The sequence below is a fragment of the Achroia grisella genome, unplaced genomic scaffold (genome assembly GCF_030625045.1).
Source record: "Achroia grisella isolate CSIRO2021 unplaced genomic scaffold, CSIRO_AGI_Agris_v1 utg1241, whole genome shotgun sequence".
Lineage (NCBI taxonomy): Eukaryota > Metazoa > Arthropoda > Insecta > Lepidoptera > Pyralidae > Achroia > Achroia grisella.
Window position 1 is genome coordinate 848458 of NW_026712604.1, and position 19042 is coordinate 867499.

The 19042-nt window shown below is 33.8% G+C and overlaps 3 protein-coding genes across 3 annotated transcripts; 1 reads left to right on the forward strand and 2 right to left on the reverse strand.

The window, feature by feature from the left end:
• Positions 1-198: 198 nt before the first annotated feature.
• Positions 199-5779, reverse strand: LOC131854630 (mitochondrial E3 ubiquitin protein ligase 1-like). Its single transcript, XM_059205757.1, has 6 exons — positions 5516-5779; positions 5066-5223; positions 2736-2893; positions 1545-1818; positions 845-1052; positions 199-331 (listed from the first exon to the last, which is right to left on the reverse strand). Exons 1-6 carry the CDS (start codon positions 5630-5632, stop codon positions 212-214), a joined length of 1035 nt encoding a protein of 344 aa, XP_059061740.1. The 5' UTR covers positions 5633-5779; the 3' UTR covers positions 199-211.
• A 346-nt stretch (positions 5780-6125) lies between these two features.
• On the reverse strand, positions 6126-17196 carry LOC131854680 (ATP-dependent RNA helicase DHX8). Its single transcript, XM_059205814.1, has 13 exons — positions 16837-17196; positions 15126-15991; positions 14313-14474; positions 13611-13715; positions 12940-13086; positions 11955-12467; positions 11234-11481; positions 9993-10659; positions 9067-9207; positions 8533-8685; positions 7428-7753; positions 6750-6929; positions 6126-6378 (listed from the first exon to the last, which is right to left on the reverse strand). The coding sequence occupies exons 1-13, from the start codon at positions 16928-16930 to the stop codon at positions 6156-6158; spliced, it is 3825 nt and encodes a 1274-aa protein (XP_059061797.1). The 5' UTR covers positions 16931-17196; the 3' UTR covers positions 6126-6155.
• Positions 17197-17594: 398 nt separating this feature from the next.
• LOC131854672 (mediator of RNA polymerase II transcription subunit 9) lies at positions 17595-18774 on the forward strand. The gene is made up of 3 exons (XM_059205807.1): positions 17595-17780; positions 17868-17973; positions 18534-18774. Exons 1-3 carry the CDS (start codon positions 17677-17679, stop codon positions 18672-18674), a joined length of 351 nt encoding a protein of 116 aa, XP_059061790.1. The 5' UTR covers positions 17595-17676; the 3' UTR covers positions 18675-18774.
• The last annotated feature ends 268 nt before the right edge of the window (positions 18775-19042 follow it).

Here is a 19042-nt window from a genome sequence, read left to right on the forward strand (position 1 = left end):
AATTAGCACTGGCCTATAAACACTCTTTCAATTTTGTTAATTTGAAAATCCCAAAGCTAAAAAATATTTTCTTTTATTTTTAATACATACATTTGATCACTGTATCATCAAATTTTCTAAAATAGCACCTAAACATTTACAATATAAATAACGTAGTATATTACCCCTATCCTTTGTACATAAAACCATAAATTCTATACATAGAATATCTTTACGTTATAAAGGCGGGCGCTCTGGACTCTATTTTCTCTCGACAGATGGGGCAGTTGTCTGTGATATGATCAGAGCAATCTTCACAAACACACACGTGACCACAAGGCATCAATATTATCTGTAAATAAATAGATACATTGAAATATAAACATGGGAATTCTCATGCAGGTAGGCTTTGCGACTAGTTCCAGAGGCCAGTCATTGTTACACTCAACTTTTTATTAGTAAAAGATGAGATGTCATTTTGGCCTATTAAAGTGACTGGGAAATACTGAGTGAGAAAAGTTCTCACTCAGTATTATAAAAATTACAGATTATTGTGCCTATATTACGAAGTGGATTATGTGATAGCTATAATATATAGATATATAGTAGGTAATAAACCCTTCTAATCTTTTTTTTTACTTTGATGCAAAACCAACTAAGAATTAATTTATTTATATGGTTCACCATCTCAATATATACCATAATATAGCAAATCAATAGACATACTAGTGATTTACTGACTTTTATTACATTTATTAGTAACCACAGCATACTTTTTACAAAATTACATAATACCCATTATGAAATGAATTAATTTAATTTCAGTCTATTAATTTGACTCTGCAGGAGGAGAACAAATATATACCTCTTTAGGATTTTCAGCACAGACTACACAAAGCTGAACCTCGCTGAGGTTCTTCTCCCGCGCATGCGCGCGCCTCTCTCGGCGCCCCACCGCCAGCTGTTTCTTCATGTTCTCTTCGACCTCGCGTCGGCGTCTCCGCTTTATATACTTGTATACAATGCGACAGGATGCCGCTGCGGCTACAGAACCGAATACCACTAATAATACTCTGAAACAACAATTGTAATTTAATATGATCCTTATCATATGATTGTAAATCTTAAAATTTATAATAATACTTTATACAGTTGACTTAAAATATATACTTATGACATATTATGTCATATATGTCTTATGTATATGTATTATATGGTCGACATATTTGACAAAGACCTGAGTATTATACTGCATGTATTGTTTATTCATCAAAAGGATAAAATTGGGACTTCAAACTGAATCATAAACACTTATAATCCTCCACTACCACCAGCACTTTGTGCTGCCTAATTGCTATTTTTAATTATGAATTAAATTCTATTTTTAGTAATGTTGTCTGGAAAAGATCACGTTAGTGATAAGACTGCATTTTGTACCCGCTTTTTTTTCAATCTTCTATTTAATTTTTCATTGCGTCCAAATTTAATGTTGTGCAATAAAGCATTATAAAAAAAGATGCAAATAAATATTGCCAATTACAAATATTGTATATAACTGAACACACCTTAAGAAATCTCTAGAACTTGCTAGCCTCTTCAAAATACTGGACTTAGTGGCAGTTGTCAAGTACAACGGTAGGCCATCTTTAGGCGGCTGAATCTTTAGTGCCCCGGTGTTACTTCTACTCAGCTCGCCAATTGCTGTGATATAGGAACCATCCCGGAGCATTTCCTCCATAGTTTGTAGGCCGCGCTGTCGAACTCCGGAGAAAAAGCCCCACACGTGGTCAATAACTCCGGGGGACATAGGTTCAAACTTATCGGAAATGACGTCCATGTCTGTGAAAGTAACAAATGAAATCAAGATTGCAATGCAGGCATTACATACACCACTGTTTGAAAGGTAGAAAAGGTCGCAATAAATAAAAAACAGGGTGTCCAACCCAAAGAGGTCTCTTGTTTAAAAGACGTGAGCACAAGATATTTTTTTTGTGTACTACAATCTGTTACTATATTTAAACATTTAATAGTATGTTGGGTTCACGTCATGGCATGTTCATGTGTCACACACATCCTCCTACACTTTTATTTATTTTATAAGATCCTGAGGCATTTTTCGTTTTGTTTTCAACCAATTTGTCTTGCTTTCATCATGTCTTTGCTAAGCGGTTGGGCTGTTTTTCGATTTGTTTGATAGATCCTTTAAAATATGTGACCACAAGAATTGATTATTACATAATTTATATCAATAAGTATGGGTAATAATCAAGAAATATAAATTTAAAAACTACAATGGAAGGCCTTTTTAATTCATGAAGTAGCTACTACTTGATGAATTAGCCAAGTAATTAAGGTATACCTTAAAATATAACAAAACTTTAGAGTGTTATTCAGACAGAAAATATGTTCCCTACATAGGGGCCGTTCAAGTATTACGTAGGCAGATTCGCCATCCCTCTTGTCAGCAAAAGTAAAGCAAAGGTCTTACCCCCTCCCCTCATGCCTACGTAAAAAAATTTCAATGAATGTATTATTTTTTCAGCAATGACAATGTGAGGGTTGCCATTAGTGTAAAAAAGTAAATAACTACCCATGACGTAATCATCATCTAGACTCCCCTACCCCCCATATCATCTAAAATAAGCAAAGTTAAGACACCACTCCCCCATAGTGCTTACGCAATACTTGAATGGCCCCATATTTATACACTATTAAAAAAATAAAATAAATTGAATATTAAATTCTAGACATCTTACCAAGAAGTTCTGCGGCCAGTGCATCCACAACTTCAATATTGTACTTTCCATTGTTAAGGACGAATGGTGTGGAGTTGCACACTTCGTGAATGGTCCGAGTTTGATCTGACCAAAACCCGGCAGATGTTCTTGCTATCACATGTTCTTTGATTGTTAGCCTGTAATTATATATAATAGGATATTTAATATATATCTATCAAATTATTTGTAAATGATTATTATTTTATTCAGTAACCTTAAAACAGGGCAAGTACCATAAAAGCTTCCATTTCAAGAGAATCTGGAAATATATGAACTATAATATGTAGTAAAGTAATAAAAATTTAAAGCATTATGGATTACTCGTAATATTGACTAACTAATAAATTAATGAAATTAAATGAAAAAATGAAAATTCTTTATTCTCTTCACAGAATACAAACAAGCACTTATATACACTATTAATGTATAAATATGTATAAACATATAACATTGACAATCTAAAAAGAGAATAATAGGCGGCCTTATCGCTGAAGAGCGATTTCTTCCAGGCAACCTTACGATGTAGAGGAGCAATTAAACTTGAGACTGGTCGATGTGTAACAATAATATATAGTGAGTAGTGATGTTAAATTAACTATATGTATATACAAATTACATAATTTTGAATACACACATATATAATATAATATACATATATAAATAAATACATACATATATGTACAAAATATAACTTACAAAAGTAGTAGTTTCTAATACGTAATTTGAAACTCAGCAATGATGTTATTCTTCGAATAGATACTGGTTGTTCGTTCCAAAGACGAACATCCAGTACACGGAACAATTTGTCATAAATCATTGTGCTATGTCTTGGTGTCTTCAACAGGAGACTTTCTGACAACCTAAGATCAACGGTATGCGAGCTATGAAAGGAAATAAACCGCTCCTTTATATAGTAAGGAGTCGAAGGGTTATAGAGAATGTTATGAAGAAGGGTAAGAATGTGAATATTCCAGCGAAAACGAATGAGAAGCCATGATCATATTTTCGAAGCCCGAAAACAATAGTGATATAAGTATTTTGAAGTCGCTCAAGTTTATTAAGTTGGTTTTCTGTAATGTTGGAATAACAAGTGCCAGCGTAATTAAGTATAGGATGAAGAAGAGATTGAGATAGCGTAATTTTGGTAGCAATAGGCAGGAAATTATGCAGCCTCTGCAGTGAGCCCAAAGACTTTCCTGCTAACTGCTCAAGGTCCCCAAGATAGACATAGATAAGGAAACCCAAGTTTTTTACTACATTGCTAAATGGAATCACTATTATATCCACTTCAATTTTATTGACTATGGACCAGCCAATCTTACTGATGTGTCTTGAGCTGCCAACTACAATGACTTGTATTTTTGTAGTATTGGCTGTCAATCTAAAAGCTCTACACCAGTTTGTTATGCGCCTGAGATCATTATTAACAACAGTAATAGTATCATTTAGTTTATCTTGTGAGGCCTGATAAGAAATTTGTAAATCATCTGCATATAGATGGTAGGAAGAAGTCAATAAGGTAATCTCCAACTTTAAGGAGTTCATAAAGACTGCAAAAAGTAAAGGACATAAAACGCCACCTTGAGGAACACTGGCAAAGGTATTTTATTGTATTACACCTAGATGAAAATGTGTCACCTGTGCAAATGCTCTGCTAACGCCCATATAATAGAGAAACCATTCAACTACAGGTGGAGATGTTGAGAGAGCACAGTAATTCCACGAGGATGTCAAAGTCTACGGTGTTGAAGGCATTACTGAAGTCAAGAAGGGTGAGGATTGTGAACTGGCCATTTTCCATACCCGATCTAATATCATCAGTGATTTTTACGAGTGCTGTTCCTGTACTGTGACCAGACTGAAAGGGGTTTACACCGTCATTTTTGGTTAGGAAATGGATTAAACATTCTAGAACTTTACAATAATCAGTCGTTAAGATAATAATGTTTTTATAGAAAAACTTTAAATCTATAGCACTGACAATATTATCTGATTACATTAATAATGAGTGCGTTGCGACTTCTATGTTGATTATCGCATGCCTCTTACTTGTTATATCTATTTAAAAGAGCAACACACAAGTTTCTTGCTCATTCTTCTTGTGATGAATCTGCATTCCGAATGAGTGGTAGGATCTAATATGTGACTATTCAAAAGTGCTTGTAATGAGTTTATTTGAATAAAGATTATTTCTATTTCTATTTCTATTTAATAATATGAACTAAAAAATATTAGTCCTAAATTGCTTAAAAAATATATTATAATAATAGTTAGTACTAATTTTATGACATTTTACAAATTAGCATTACCTCTGTATGACTCCAGTGACGGAGTTGTTGTAATTGCTGGTAATGGGGTTGCCAAGTGGTTTAACAAGTCCTCGGATTACCACAAATGGTATTGTGTTATTTGGGTATTTATTGATCTCCTTATTAAGTGTGGAGTCTATATCTAGTACTGGTGCAGTCTGCAATGTATAATTGCATAATTATTTACAGTACTACTAACCTAACATTTGGTACTTTTTTGATTACTTAAACTACGATATCCTACCTTATCGATAATAAATAATACTTGGATACTTTATAACGATATACGCAGTAGCGCAGGGATTATTTATTAATAATTTATTAGCCAATTACAAGAAAATAACAATACTAATGTGTTACGCTCTGCAGGTTACTTTTTCATACGTTCTAAATATAATATAAAAGGTAATAATTATTTTGTGCTTTTATCATTTATATTTTGTTATTTACCTGTAAAGTATTTAATATATGTTTGCATTTGCTGAGTTGTTTTAGGCAAAATCCTAAAATAAGGGAGTCTATTCCCAAGATAACAGTTTCGCCTATTATTTCCGAAAAGAACTCCATACTGTTATACCGCAAGTGTTAGAATAACAATATCTGAATTATTTATTACGACTTTATTCTTACTGCAATAAATAATTTGCCCATTATTTTAGAAATTTATAACAAAAATAGAACCGAATCAAGATTCTGTTGAAAAATTTTGCTATCTGTCACTTTGATTACTTTGACATTGACAGCGGACATCATATTTGTTTTTTTTTTTATTAAGTTTGGTTTGTTCTATTAGATTATACAGTTATTTAATCGAGAATTGACCATTCAGAATATTAATGAACTAATCTGTAGTGTAATTTTACAAATAACGAATTATTGATTTATTGTAAGATTAAAGAATCTCACTAATATTTAGTGAAATTGAAGACACTGAATTGTTAATGGAATTTTATATCGTCAAAGATTGACATAGCTCTCGTTTCATAACCTAAACTAAGTCCCATAAGGCGATAACAAACAGAACAGGTAAAAAACAGAAACAGCAACATATGTACAGGGTAATAATTTATTACAAGTGACTGTACAAAATTTAATTCCTCCTCCTTCGGACTCTAGATATTCGCCAAGCATTGGGCTCTTCATATTTATTATACAGCGGTTCCAGTCTTTGGTTCTTCTTAAACTTGGATAGTTTGGTCGGATCGGAGAACTTGAAGAATGCTGGTGCGAACTCCACCAGCCATTTAGGGTCTATTGTGGTCACTTCACGCATATACTCCTTAGTGGTTTGTACCAGCTCGTGATAGATTACCCTGATGAAGAGACAGTTATGTATTATTAAAAAATGAAATAAGTTACCAAATTCAATATTTTGTAAAAATAAATCATATATGCTACGATTTTTTTCAATAAATGGTTGCAATTTATTAAAATACCTTAAACTATACATATAACATGTTTTGCACCAAAGATGTTGTCCAGATATGGTAACATTTTCAGCTGATATAGTAATGAGATCATAGAATAGATGAATGGTGGCATTTTATGATACTGTTATTTAACATATAATAATATTATTGATAAATATTTGTAATTAATTAATAAGACAGAACTATAATTTATACTACATTATATTATGTTATACTATTAATAAGAATATAATAGAAAGCCACAGATAACTCACCATTCTGGTTGTCTATTAAAAAGTGCACTGGATGGATGTATGTACACCACTTGACTGTCCACCAGTGTTCTGTAGCCCTCCTGAGGGTCCTTCTTCGCAGCATTCCTGAAGAAGCCTGAGCATATCGTCTTTTGAATTCTCACAGTATTCTTACCGGCCGATACTACATCTAATTTGTGTCTGTGGAAATATATTAAAAAATTATATATGCTAATAAATAACATCAAATTCATTCAGCGGGATCTATTCTTAATCCCATTGTATAGATACTGAAGACTAATAGAAATACATTTTTTTTTAAGACAGAATAGAATATACAAAATATTTGTATCGTACCAACTCCACGACCTGGGACAGTTTGTCCTCATCATTATATAAAATACACATTATAACCTTTGTTACGAAAATTGCGCGGTCAGAAGAGTATGAAATCTGGCACACATAGTTTATATAGAGTGCAGAATTCTAATATATTTTTTTAATTATGCATATAAAATACATTAAATCAATAAAAAAAAACATTACACACTCTACCATGTATTTGAAACACACATATAGAAGTGTAGTGTTTGACGATATAATCTTTTTAATGTTCAACTAATAATTTAAATGAAATTTGGTCTAATTTCGACCAATGGGTGACCACTACTTATTAACAATATGTACGAACAAACTTACCTATCCATAATACCGAGAAGCTGTTTTCTAACATCTTGCGCTCTTTTCAGCGTCCTAATTTGCACGAAGTTTTCATAGCACCAGGCATTTGAGAATTTGTTGTTTCGCCAGCTGTTATAGACTGCTAGCAGTGTGAGATGATCACCCTCCGGCTGGTTGAACTTGGCCTTCTTCTGATCAGCAAGGGCCTGCTTATCCTTCGGTCGGTAGAAGACATTCTGGACGCTTAACATTGAGACTATGGTCAGAATTTCATCAGAGCACTGTAGTGCTACTGACATTATGAGAATCTTTGAGAGGTTTGGTTCTAAGGGGAATTCGGCCATCTGAAAGAAAAAGTATTTTAAGTCATTGAAATATACTCATGCCAGTAATCCCAAATGGAATAGTCAAATGTCAGAATCGGTCCTTGGAAGGAGAGACTCTCTCCTTCCATCAAATTTCTCATTTACTGTATTATAACGTGAGGGTTGAGATTGAGCAGAGAAATTACTCAGTATTGGCGTGATACTTTTGTCCTAACTCTAATGAGTTAGGACAAAAGAATAGCACTGCAATTGTACCACAGGTGCAAAAATATATTTTGTGATACCTATACTTGGAGTGAATAATTTCAATATGCGACTTTACCACTACCAATATTGAAATTAAATGAAAAACGTTTAAAATTTGTTCCTCTCAAAGAAAGAAAATAACAATTACAAAAATTAATATATATACCAAATACAAAGAAAAACATAATTACAATATAGCGACAACAATGGGCGGCCATACCGCTAAATAGTGATTACTTCTAAGCAGCCTTAGGATGGAGGAGTAATTAGACTGAGTCTGGTTGAGGCACAACAATATAGCTTACTTGGTTTCTATTCCTATCACACTTTATTTATAGTCCTTATTGTGATAAACAAGTTAATTTTATTCTTGTTTATTTATATTTCACTGCCTTAGCTCATCAGCTTGTCCTAAGATAGATAAGCCTCCTCTTACAGACTCCACATTCTTTTGTACTATGCTTTCCTTCTCCATGTTGGTCGAGGCCCTGTCCTTATATCATCCTCCCATCTCTCCGATTACATAAAAAAACATAAATTAAGCTACTTACTCTGCGACCGAGCCTCGTGAGCAACCCCTCAGAGTCTAGAGCTGACAGCGAATGCAATTGTTCAAGCGCCATAATGAGCGATTCAACGGGTGGCGCGTCCATGAAGTCGAAATGCAGCAGATCGTTTATACCCATCGTCTTCAACTGAAGCACCTGTAGAAACATAACAATATAATATTACTGCGTGAGATTATAAACTACTAACATTAATAGAATATTAATATGTCAGGACAGTTAGTCCTAGATCACAGAATCTAAAGCGCCAATGACTTACTTCCGATAGTCCCGGTTACGATTCCACGGTAAATACAGAAGCATTTGGAAAATCTATGTATTTAAATACGAAGTTCACACAAGCTCTGGTTAAATTAGGACAAAAGGGCACTGTGTGATATTTTTGTTATATTTTATTTATAGTCCTTATGCTGATAGTGAAGTTAATGTTGTTTTTGTTCATTGCTATTTCACTGCCTCGGTTCGTCAGCTTGTACTAAGACATAGGCATGTGTGCGTGCATGTGTAGAGTGTACATACTGTGGTGGCGAGGTTGGTGCGCTGTATCTCCGGCACGGGCGTGGGCAGCATCTCGTCGCGGTAGGCGCGCTCCGTGTACAGCCGGTAGCACTTGCCCGGCCCGGTACGGCCCGCGCGCCCGGCACGCTGTTTCGCTGCCGCCTACAAAAATACAAACGTTACATACTCCATTATAGTATATTACAACATAAGTGCGTTATGATGGTTATAACACATGAGGTGGAATTTTAGCCCAAGCCAAATGCGTATGCATTACAAAGACAAATGTGTTAAATACGCACGTACCTATACCGTACAAAGTTTCTCAACACACTTGCGAGGAGACGGAATAAAAAATCCCCCCTATCCTCGGGTGAAGCTGCAGAGACCAGCTGCGGCCAACAGACACAACTCTGATTTTCATTTATAAAGACTATCAATGTCGTTACATAATTTTCCTATCATGTTAAGGCTGATGATATCAGATGTTGTCTGTTTTTATCGTTAATGTTTTATATAAGAATTTTAAACTTATTTTTGGTAGAACAAAAGTTGTTCTTTACCATGAGCACTTTCATATCTATGTGGCTTAGTATACTTGCATAATATCTTCATTTATTTATATCTTTATCATAAAATCGTTAATACAACCCTAAATTTATATCCTTCTACCATCAAACTTATCGATAATAGCAATAATTCTTTAGATGGCAAACATTGCTGCTATTTGTTAACTTTTTTTAAGCTCAACAATATTAAGTCGCTATACTATAATACAATATTTATATTTTCATTAAGATGTAAAATAATAGTTGTAAATAAATAGTAAACATGTATAAATAGCTTCAGTTTATTCCACTACATTTACTCTATATCTAGTAGTCCTTCCTTTGATTACAGCTTGCATAAATGTCAAAAAATAATATGAGTGTACAAAATATATTTACCTGTGAAATGGGTGTCACAACCAACGAATCCATCCCCGTTTTTGAATTGTACACTTTCTGTTTCACAAATCCTGGATCTACCACATAGTAAATACCATCAATAGTGAGCGAAGTCTCAGCTATGTTGGTTGCTATGACCACCTTCCTCGAGCCAGGAGGGGCAGGTTCAAAAATCCTCGTTTGCATCTCCGATGGCAGCGCCGAATATACCGGTAATATGATCAGCTCTGGCACATCAGGTCCCAAGGATTTCATCCTCTCATATAATATCTCACATGCGGTATCAATTTCCTCCTGACCAGTCAAGAACAGCAAGATGTCTCCGGGCGGTTCCCTCAAGTGTATCTGCATGACTGTGATCAATGATGCGTCCAGGTAATCTGTTTCTGGTTCTTTCGTGTATAATACTTCCACGGGGAAGGTTCGTCCGGGTATAGTAAAGATTGGTGCTTCAAAGAAGTATTGTGAAAACTTGACAGCATCCAATGTAGCTGATGTGACGATCAGCTTAAGTTCTGGACGTTTCTGCACCGCTTGTTTCAGCAGGCCGAACAATACGTCGGTGTGGATGGTCCTCTCGTGAGCCTCGTCTAACATGATTACGGAGTAGGTCTTCAGATCCAAGTCCATGAGGCATTCTCGGAGTAACATACCGTCTGTCATGTACCTGCGGATTGCATAATGGTTTATAAGTGTTTGGTCAAAGTTATTAGACAACTTACCTCGGCAGTCAATTATTATTGTTATACTTAAACTGATTATATTTGTTTATATTTTAGGTATTGAAAAATTAATATAATAAGTTGTTAACAAAGCACATAACTTACTGTGCTCCAACGATTTAACATATCTACTGATGGTCGCGAATTGTGTTCCTCAGCCGTATACCTCATATTTGTGTTCATGAGTATGATTGTTTGTATTGGTCTGGGCGTTTTCTATGTATATTATGTATTTAAGTATTTGAATATTTAAGTATTGGACTGGATGTCTCTGTCTGTGTGAATTGTTCAGTATTATTTATTTATTCATTAACTTTAACAGGACACTTTATAATAGAACTCATATACTAAAAGTTTTCGATTTCATATCAAAGGTTCAGGCCCTTAACTGTCTATGGTGTTAGACACTTAGTCTTTGGAGGTAGGTTAATAAACACCTAAAATTTTGGAGCTTTCAACATGGTTAGATAGAGTGCGTTAGTTAATCAGAATCCTAAATAAAATAAACACATATATTACTTGATAACAGTTTCCGGGCTGGTACAGTCCTCGAAACGGATGGTGTAGCCGACCTCCTGCCCGAGCCGGCAGCCGAACTCCTCGGCGACCCTCTTGGCGACGGACATGGCGGCCACCCTGCGCGGTTGCGTGCAGGCGATCTTCCCGCGCGCAGTCAGCCCGCACTCTGCGAGGTACTGGGTTATCTGCGTAGTCTTACCGGACCCCGTCTCGCCGATTACTATTAGGATTTGATTATCTGTAACGGCCTGTAATTAAATAAAAAACGTAAGTAAATCAAAATCCTTAAGGCATCAGAACGTGCCAAATAAAAAGCTAAGTTCGCGACTTTGATACCCGTAGTGAATTAAGAATAGTATAACATTTTTGTTAGTACCAATATAAATACCGATTAGAATAAATCAAACACTACATTTTAAGTGCAGCTTATCATAATACTTAAATCACAAACACACAGGCAAACAAACAGACATTCTAACATTTTTTTTTTATTTTGGGTCCTCATACGTTGATAAAGTTGCCTAATAATATAGTTTTTCTTATAAATATTCTATGTACAGGACGGAATCTCTTAGATTATTATATATTAACTTTCTTATAAAGTCTGTGCCGTTAGTAGCTGACTATTTTCCTCTTAGATTGTCAATATGTTAACAATTTTAGTTTAAAAGAAAAAAAAAAGATCTTTAACAAGAACATATGTAAAGCTCAGTATACATACCTTTGTTAACTCATCTCTTAATTTATATATAGGCAGAGACTGTCTCTGCTCTAACAGAGACAAGTTCGTCTTCTTTCCGAATGAAGATTTCTTTCCTCCAATGACGTGTTTCTTCCACTCCGGAAGGTCCTGCGGTGTGATGCCCGTGCCTCTCATATTGGCTGCTAGAGCTCTACCATCAGACTCTGGTAAAGGATCTATCCAATTCTTATTGAGACCAGTCGGTAGACTCTCCATTTCTTGCTCTCGCTGCAGCATCTTCTGTTCTCTTCTCTCTTTCGCTAGAGCTGACTGCATCATAGCAGCTTGGGCTAGAGAGCCGTCTGGGTTCTTAACTATTCTGACAGGTGACAGATCGTGTAATGCTCTACCATGACCTTGCAGGAATGGTGGCTCCTCTTCAACTAATTCTATTTCTATGTCTGCTTCACCATCTTCGTCTTTTGGAAGTAATCCAGTCTCCTCATCAAAGTCTGGCAACTCACTCTTGTCTATAACACCGGATGATATCATCTGAAAAAATATTAATTTATATAATATATCTAAATTAAATTTATATACATTTAGATCTGTCCATAAAGAAGTGAAACCCTTTTGATGAGTATGAAGAAAAAACGAACATACATGATTTTCGAAATAATATAGATAATGGAAATGTATATTATCTAAATTATTTCGAAACTTATGAACAAGAATCATATAAAATTGTGTTTTATATCCAGAGAGAATAGAACATTTTTATATGATCACAGTGGACAACCCAAATGTTTTTATATATATATATTTTAATTATAAAATATATCAACCCCTATTTTTTTATTTATATGGCAAACATTTTTTGCGGTATCAGCTAGTAGTAGTAATATGATAAAGTTAATCTCTAAAATCTACATATGTTAACCACTTTTTTTAAATTTTGTAGAGCAATTCTTGAGGAAAGTTATGCATTACTTAACATCCGCTTCGATCCTAATACAATACTTACTTGTTTAATCTCCCATCTCTCTGGACTGGATATTCTGGTGACGCGCTTGCGACTAGAGTCCTCGTCGGGGTCTAGAGAGCCCTGTAAGCCGGCGAGGACTGCTGCCGCTGGTGGCGGACGATCCGGATTACGACCTTCGCGTTCAGCCTGGACAGAATTAGGTAGGTAGTAAAAATCTAGAATACACTAGATAAAAATCGAAAGTCAGAGATTTTAAAAGAATCCTTTGTAACAGCAATAGAAAAGAAACATTATTTAAAATACAATAATTTCCTTAAATAACATATAACAGACTATTTCATCTATCAATCTACAAGTGCTGTTCAAAATATTTGGTAAGTTCTATAAAATTTTATATTTATTTATATTGACGTAGCAATACCAATTGTAAGTCAAATCATCTGCGTCGGTATCTCAGTCTCACCTATATCAGTATAATATTTGTAAACTGTGTTTCGGTTGTACGGCGCAATTAGGCAGTGAAATTACCGATAAGAGGCATATTTCAGTCCCCTGAAATGGCAATACATGTGTGTGTGTCTCGCATGTCACACGATGTCTGTAACGCTGTTGGGTCATGAGCGTCAAAATATCTGGAGCTCTTATATAATATTCCATTAACAAAATAACAATATATTAAGAAAAATAGCATGTCAATTTTAATACTTTACCTCCAAATGGGCGTGTGACGTTGGATTTAGATCCTTCCCTGTTTCTTGGCATACATCCTTCATGGTCAATGAAACTTTCTGGCCAGTCACTGACAATACTTTCACCTACAACAGAAAGATATGCAATTAACAATAAAGCTAATTAATGTAGATTTTGCTATCACCCATATCATCTTTCACACAGTTCATCAATTTTTCTTTGTTCGATCTTAATGTTCGTCCACAATCATATTCCGTATAATACCTACTAATATTACAGTAATGGATCAGAGGACTGTATGGTTGTCTGAATGATGAAAACAGGTATATTATAACAATCAAATATGATATATATCTGAAAATTATAAATAAAAATGTAGCAAATGAAATCTATCAAAAACATGACATATAAAAAGAACTGTTCTATAAATATAAATTTAAAAATATCAAAAGCGTTTGCGGCCTCAGTGGCCAACAATTACAAATGTGAAAGTGTGTTTGTCTGCTTATTTACTTTTCTGGATAATAAAAGGGCAGAACGGAGAATAATGAAATTAAATGTGAGGACAAATTTACCTCATCATGAGGACCGATAAAAAAGGTCATTTATTTCAAATAAAATGTGTTACAGTTTACTGGCTACTACTTTACAGTCTTTGCAGTAAAACTATATACATATGATAATTCTTATTTCTGTAATTAATACTTAAGTTCAAATCTTACCTTGACTTTGTCCCCTCTGTTGACAACATCAGACACATTAGTAACCCTGCCCTCAGATCGGAGCTGTGAGATATGCACCAGTCCCTCCCATCTCTTCTTCACACCCTCTATTTGTACAAAACAACCGAAGGGCACTATGTTCGCTACACGACCATTGTAGATCTAAAATAAAATTCAAATTTAAAATATATTGCAATTTCAAATGGATAATTATGAAGTGTTAGCTAATAAAGCCTATATTCCAATTGAGAATGTTTATGTAACATACAAAATGCTAAATGTCTATAGAATGTATAAAAAGCTGTAAGAATGTATAAAAATGTCTATGGAATATCTAAAATGACAAATGTCTATAGAATGTACAAAATGATAAATGTCTATAGTGCAAAATGACTGAAATGTGATATCACAATTGAATCTTACTGTTTAAGTATATGGTTTTAAATGGACATTCTGCACTGCACTACAATAGAGTTTAAAGAGTAATAATATTAACTACAGATCAAAAGCATGCTTACTCATTCAAACAATTTAATTCTATAAGTAGAAAAATATGTCTGTTTTCAATTTCAATTCTATATTACAATATATTTTTTCTATTCTATTTTAATTGAGGTTAATTATTGGTGAAATTCTAACAATGTAACTTGACTACATACTCAACATATCATCCACCACTGATGCCACATCAGTGTGCATTATTGAAGCAGACATGATACCATATTCATCCATAAATAGAGGATTTTTTACATAACTACATTATGAAAAATACATCAAATATATTCTAGGCGAGTACAGGTATATTATACATACCTTCCCTGGCTCTGGGTCATCATTCATTTCTATTTCTGGAGTTCTTTTCCTGGATTTTTTTGCATAATCTCCAAACCTATCCTTATTATCTCTGCCTCTAGAATGTGACCTCCTTCCTCTACCTCTTGATTTTGATCTCCTATACCTGTCTCTGGACTTAGGTCTATCTCTTGGACGAGACCCATGCCTTGAACGAGATCTATGCCTTGATCGTGACCTATGCCTATCCTTTGATCGGGACCTGTGTCTATGGCGACTCCTAGATCTTTTCCGCCTTTCTCTACTTCTACTCCTTCTATCTCTACTATGACTTCTTCGGTTCCTACTTCTACTTCTTCTGTCTCTACTATGACTTCTCCTTTCTCTACTCTTGCTCCGTCTTCCCTTCCTATCTCTAGACACTTCTCTTTTTCTACTTTTTTCCTTAACTATATCTTCTTTTTTATTGTCTTCCTTCTTTGTTTCCACTTTTACTCCAGCCATAGAGGGAGCCAGGGCTTCCAATTCTGCCATAGCCTGGTCCACAACTGCATCACTTGAAGACTTGGACTGATCTTTGAATACATCCTTTGATGTTAACCTTTTGTGTTTCTTATTGTCTTCCTCATCTTCACTGCTATTATCAGAAAATACTGGTGCTTTCTCATTAGGTATTGCCAGGCCAGGAAACTTTCTTGCCAATGGATTTTTATCGCTATTGTCAATTTCATTAGTAATAGAAGTTGTTTTAGCAGGCTTCATATGCTGTATAATGCGAAGCAAGTTTGTCATAAAAGAGTCCGAAAATTCAGCTCCATTATCAATTAATGCCTTTTTGAAATCTTCGAACGTAGGATACTTCGCAGCTAAGTCGATTATGAATTCCGCTGCAATTGAAATTTTTCATTAATGGAATGAACAATATGATAAGTGAATGGATGTATAAATAACATTTTCATAAAATTCTAGAGTTATAGGAATGTAACCAAAATATTTTATGTTTTAAGGATAATCTAATAATAAATTGTTATGAAATAAAATGAATGTATTCATTTTAATAATATAGACTTTATTCAGACATAATTAAGTTTAGTTTTGATCATGCTAAATATTGTCTATTAGGCGCTGATATTTGCTGCTTGGTTCAAATCTAATTCAATAATTTAAATAGTTATCATATCAACAACCTAGTATAGTGTATACCTACATGTACACAAATAGAAACTTGACTCTCTCACTATCATTAGTTCAGACCAAAATACATTTAATTAGGATGCAGACTAAGATTCAATCAATCAAAATATCTTTAATCATATAGCTCTATTACAGACTCTTATGAAATGTCAAATCTACAATCATTTTTCAAATGAGATTGTACATATTTACAAAAATACAGATTCATTTTTTCTATTATTCTTATTCATATTTGATTCATAGTATTATTAGTATTTAAAGATGTTACAATAATAGTTACTATGTAGCAAATGTATTGCATCAAGTAGTCACACATTTAGTAATGGGAGAGATTGTTACTAATGGGGATTATTAGACCTTAAAATCAGGATTGTTTTCATTCAAATTCATGGTGAATTCACCACAATGGGTGAAGTAACCTGAAAGAGTCCTCCTGGTATTTTTATCATTTACTACAATAGTAGGCCCCCCAGGCCTAACCATTCAACATACGTGAATTCACCATTTCATCATAATTTTCTAAAAAATAACTACTTACCCAAATCTTTGTCATTCAAACCCAAATGATTGTCTAATTCTGTACACACTTTCGACACAAGAGAAAGATGTTCTAATTTAGCTACTTCGTCCATTTTGAAACAGTTTATTTAGTTTTGGATATTCTCTTCAATAATTCATTAATAATTTGGTCAAGAACATCAAAAAACATTTAAAAGAGCAACCATACATATCTCAATAAACAATTTTTTTGTTTCCATTAGACATATTGTATGATATTGTAGAGCACAGATCAGAGATAGCTTTAACGTACAGTAGAAATTTACACCTATAGTGTTAAGCTGGTTACACAAATGCAAAGCTATGAGTATCAAAAGGGGATAACATTATTTTTTACTGCAGCATCAGCAAACACAAGTTAAAACGTCAATAGGCTGCACAGGACACTGGTTATCTTGAGTCTTCTGTGAGTTCTGTGGTCAATTGACAAGCGACGACTGCAACAATTTTAAATCGATATCGTTCTTAACATAAAAAATTAAGGTGATGATAATGTCCATAAAACTCTGTATTAAAAACCTAATGTATAATGAAATATGTAACATTGGCTAGTTTCTCGTACTTTGCGAATATCGATTATGATTAAATTGGTTATTCCGTACATCACAACTTGACAAGAATATGACATTGACATTTTGTTTCTGTCTGTTTTCTATTCTTGTCTAATTTCTTTGTTTTCTGTTTAATGTAACCAATTCTACTTTCTAATTATTTCATTTCATATTGTACTGCATTGTACTGTATCCTATATTAACCACCTAACCTAACTTCATTCCTTTAGGCAAGTGACTTTAATTATTTGTGTTCATATATTTATAAAATGGAAAATAATACTGATAACTCCGACCAAAATAATTACAGCCCATTGTCGGTTCAAGACGTAGACGTAGATTTTTTACCGATTGTGTACGAAATTATACGAAGGTATACTTTTACCCTCTATTTTTAGTACCCTGACTCTTATCTGCGTATGATTGCATAAATAACATTGCATATTTTAATTCATTTTAGTGTGGAACGCGATTTTCATGATAACGCTGCAAAGGCTCGTGAATCTGCTGACTGTAGTCAAAGAGTGTTAGAGTTACAGAAGAAATTGGACATCGCACGTTCACAGGTTTGTGTTCATAGCCATGGATATATTGTTTACTACGTACACAAATCTAAAATTGTCTACATTTTTACATTTAGCCTCTCATTTGCGCCGACGTGCGTGCAAAACCTAGTATGTAAAACTACAAATTCATGTCGTTGTTCAAAATTAATATTTTTGGAATATGTGTTTTAGAACTTTCACCCAGTCATATATCGTGTCATAACAACATATAAACCACTGCAGGAGGATTTTTAATCTATTACTAGTTAATAGTAGATTAAGAATGCTTTTAACAAATGAGAGTATTATTTGTACTTACTAAATTTACTTTACTAAGTAAATTTGGTAAGTACAACTAGTACTAAGTAATTTTACTTTATGTTATCAACTACAATATGTTATAATTTTTTATCTACAAATATATTGTAGTACTAAACTCATTAATAGTTAAATTCTATAATCAATAGATTACACCTCTTGTGTTAGCTATTTATTTTTGTAGCATTTATAGCACAATGATCACTCTTTTTTAAATCTCAATTGGGTTATTGTTAAATATAATTATTTTATTTATTTTTCAGATCAAGCGTTTACCTGGTATAGACTACAACAAACAAGACCAAATAAAACAATTTGAAATCCTTAGCACTCAGCTGAAATTGAAACAAGAGTTATTGCAGAATTATCGAAATATGTGTTCATTTGAGACATCATTCAAGTGATTTGCATCATAATGCCTCTCCGTGCTTTATTTAAATATTTGGCAAACAATGAACAGCTTGTACAGAGAATTGCAGAGTCATATCCTGTGAGACGGGCTGCACAGTTGGCAGTCTCATTTTTCTATAGAGGAAAGGAAAAACTATCAGAAGTGGATCCACAAAGAGTCAACAGACTGATGTCATTTATAAAAAAGTTTAGTCAAAACATGAAGGAGGGTATAGAGGATGCTAAGAAACAGTTAAAAAAATAATGTATAGTTAATTGTAGTGTTCAATATGAACTTAATCAAAATTAGTTACGTTAATTAAATAAAAAGACTTGAGTTTTATTTGGATTTAGTTTAATTTTATCTAGTAGTTTTCTTTAG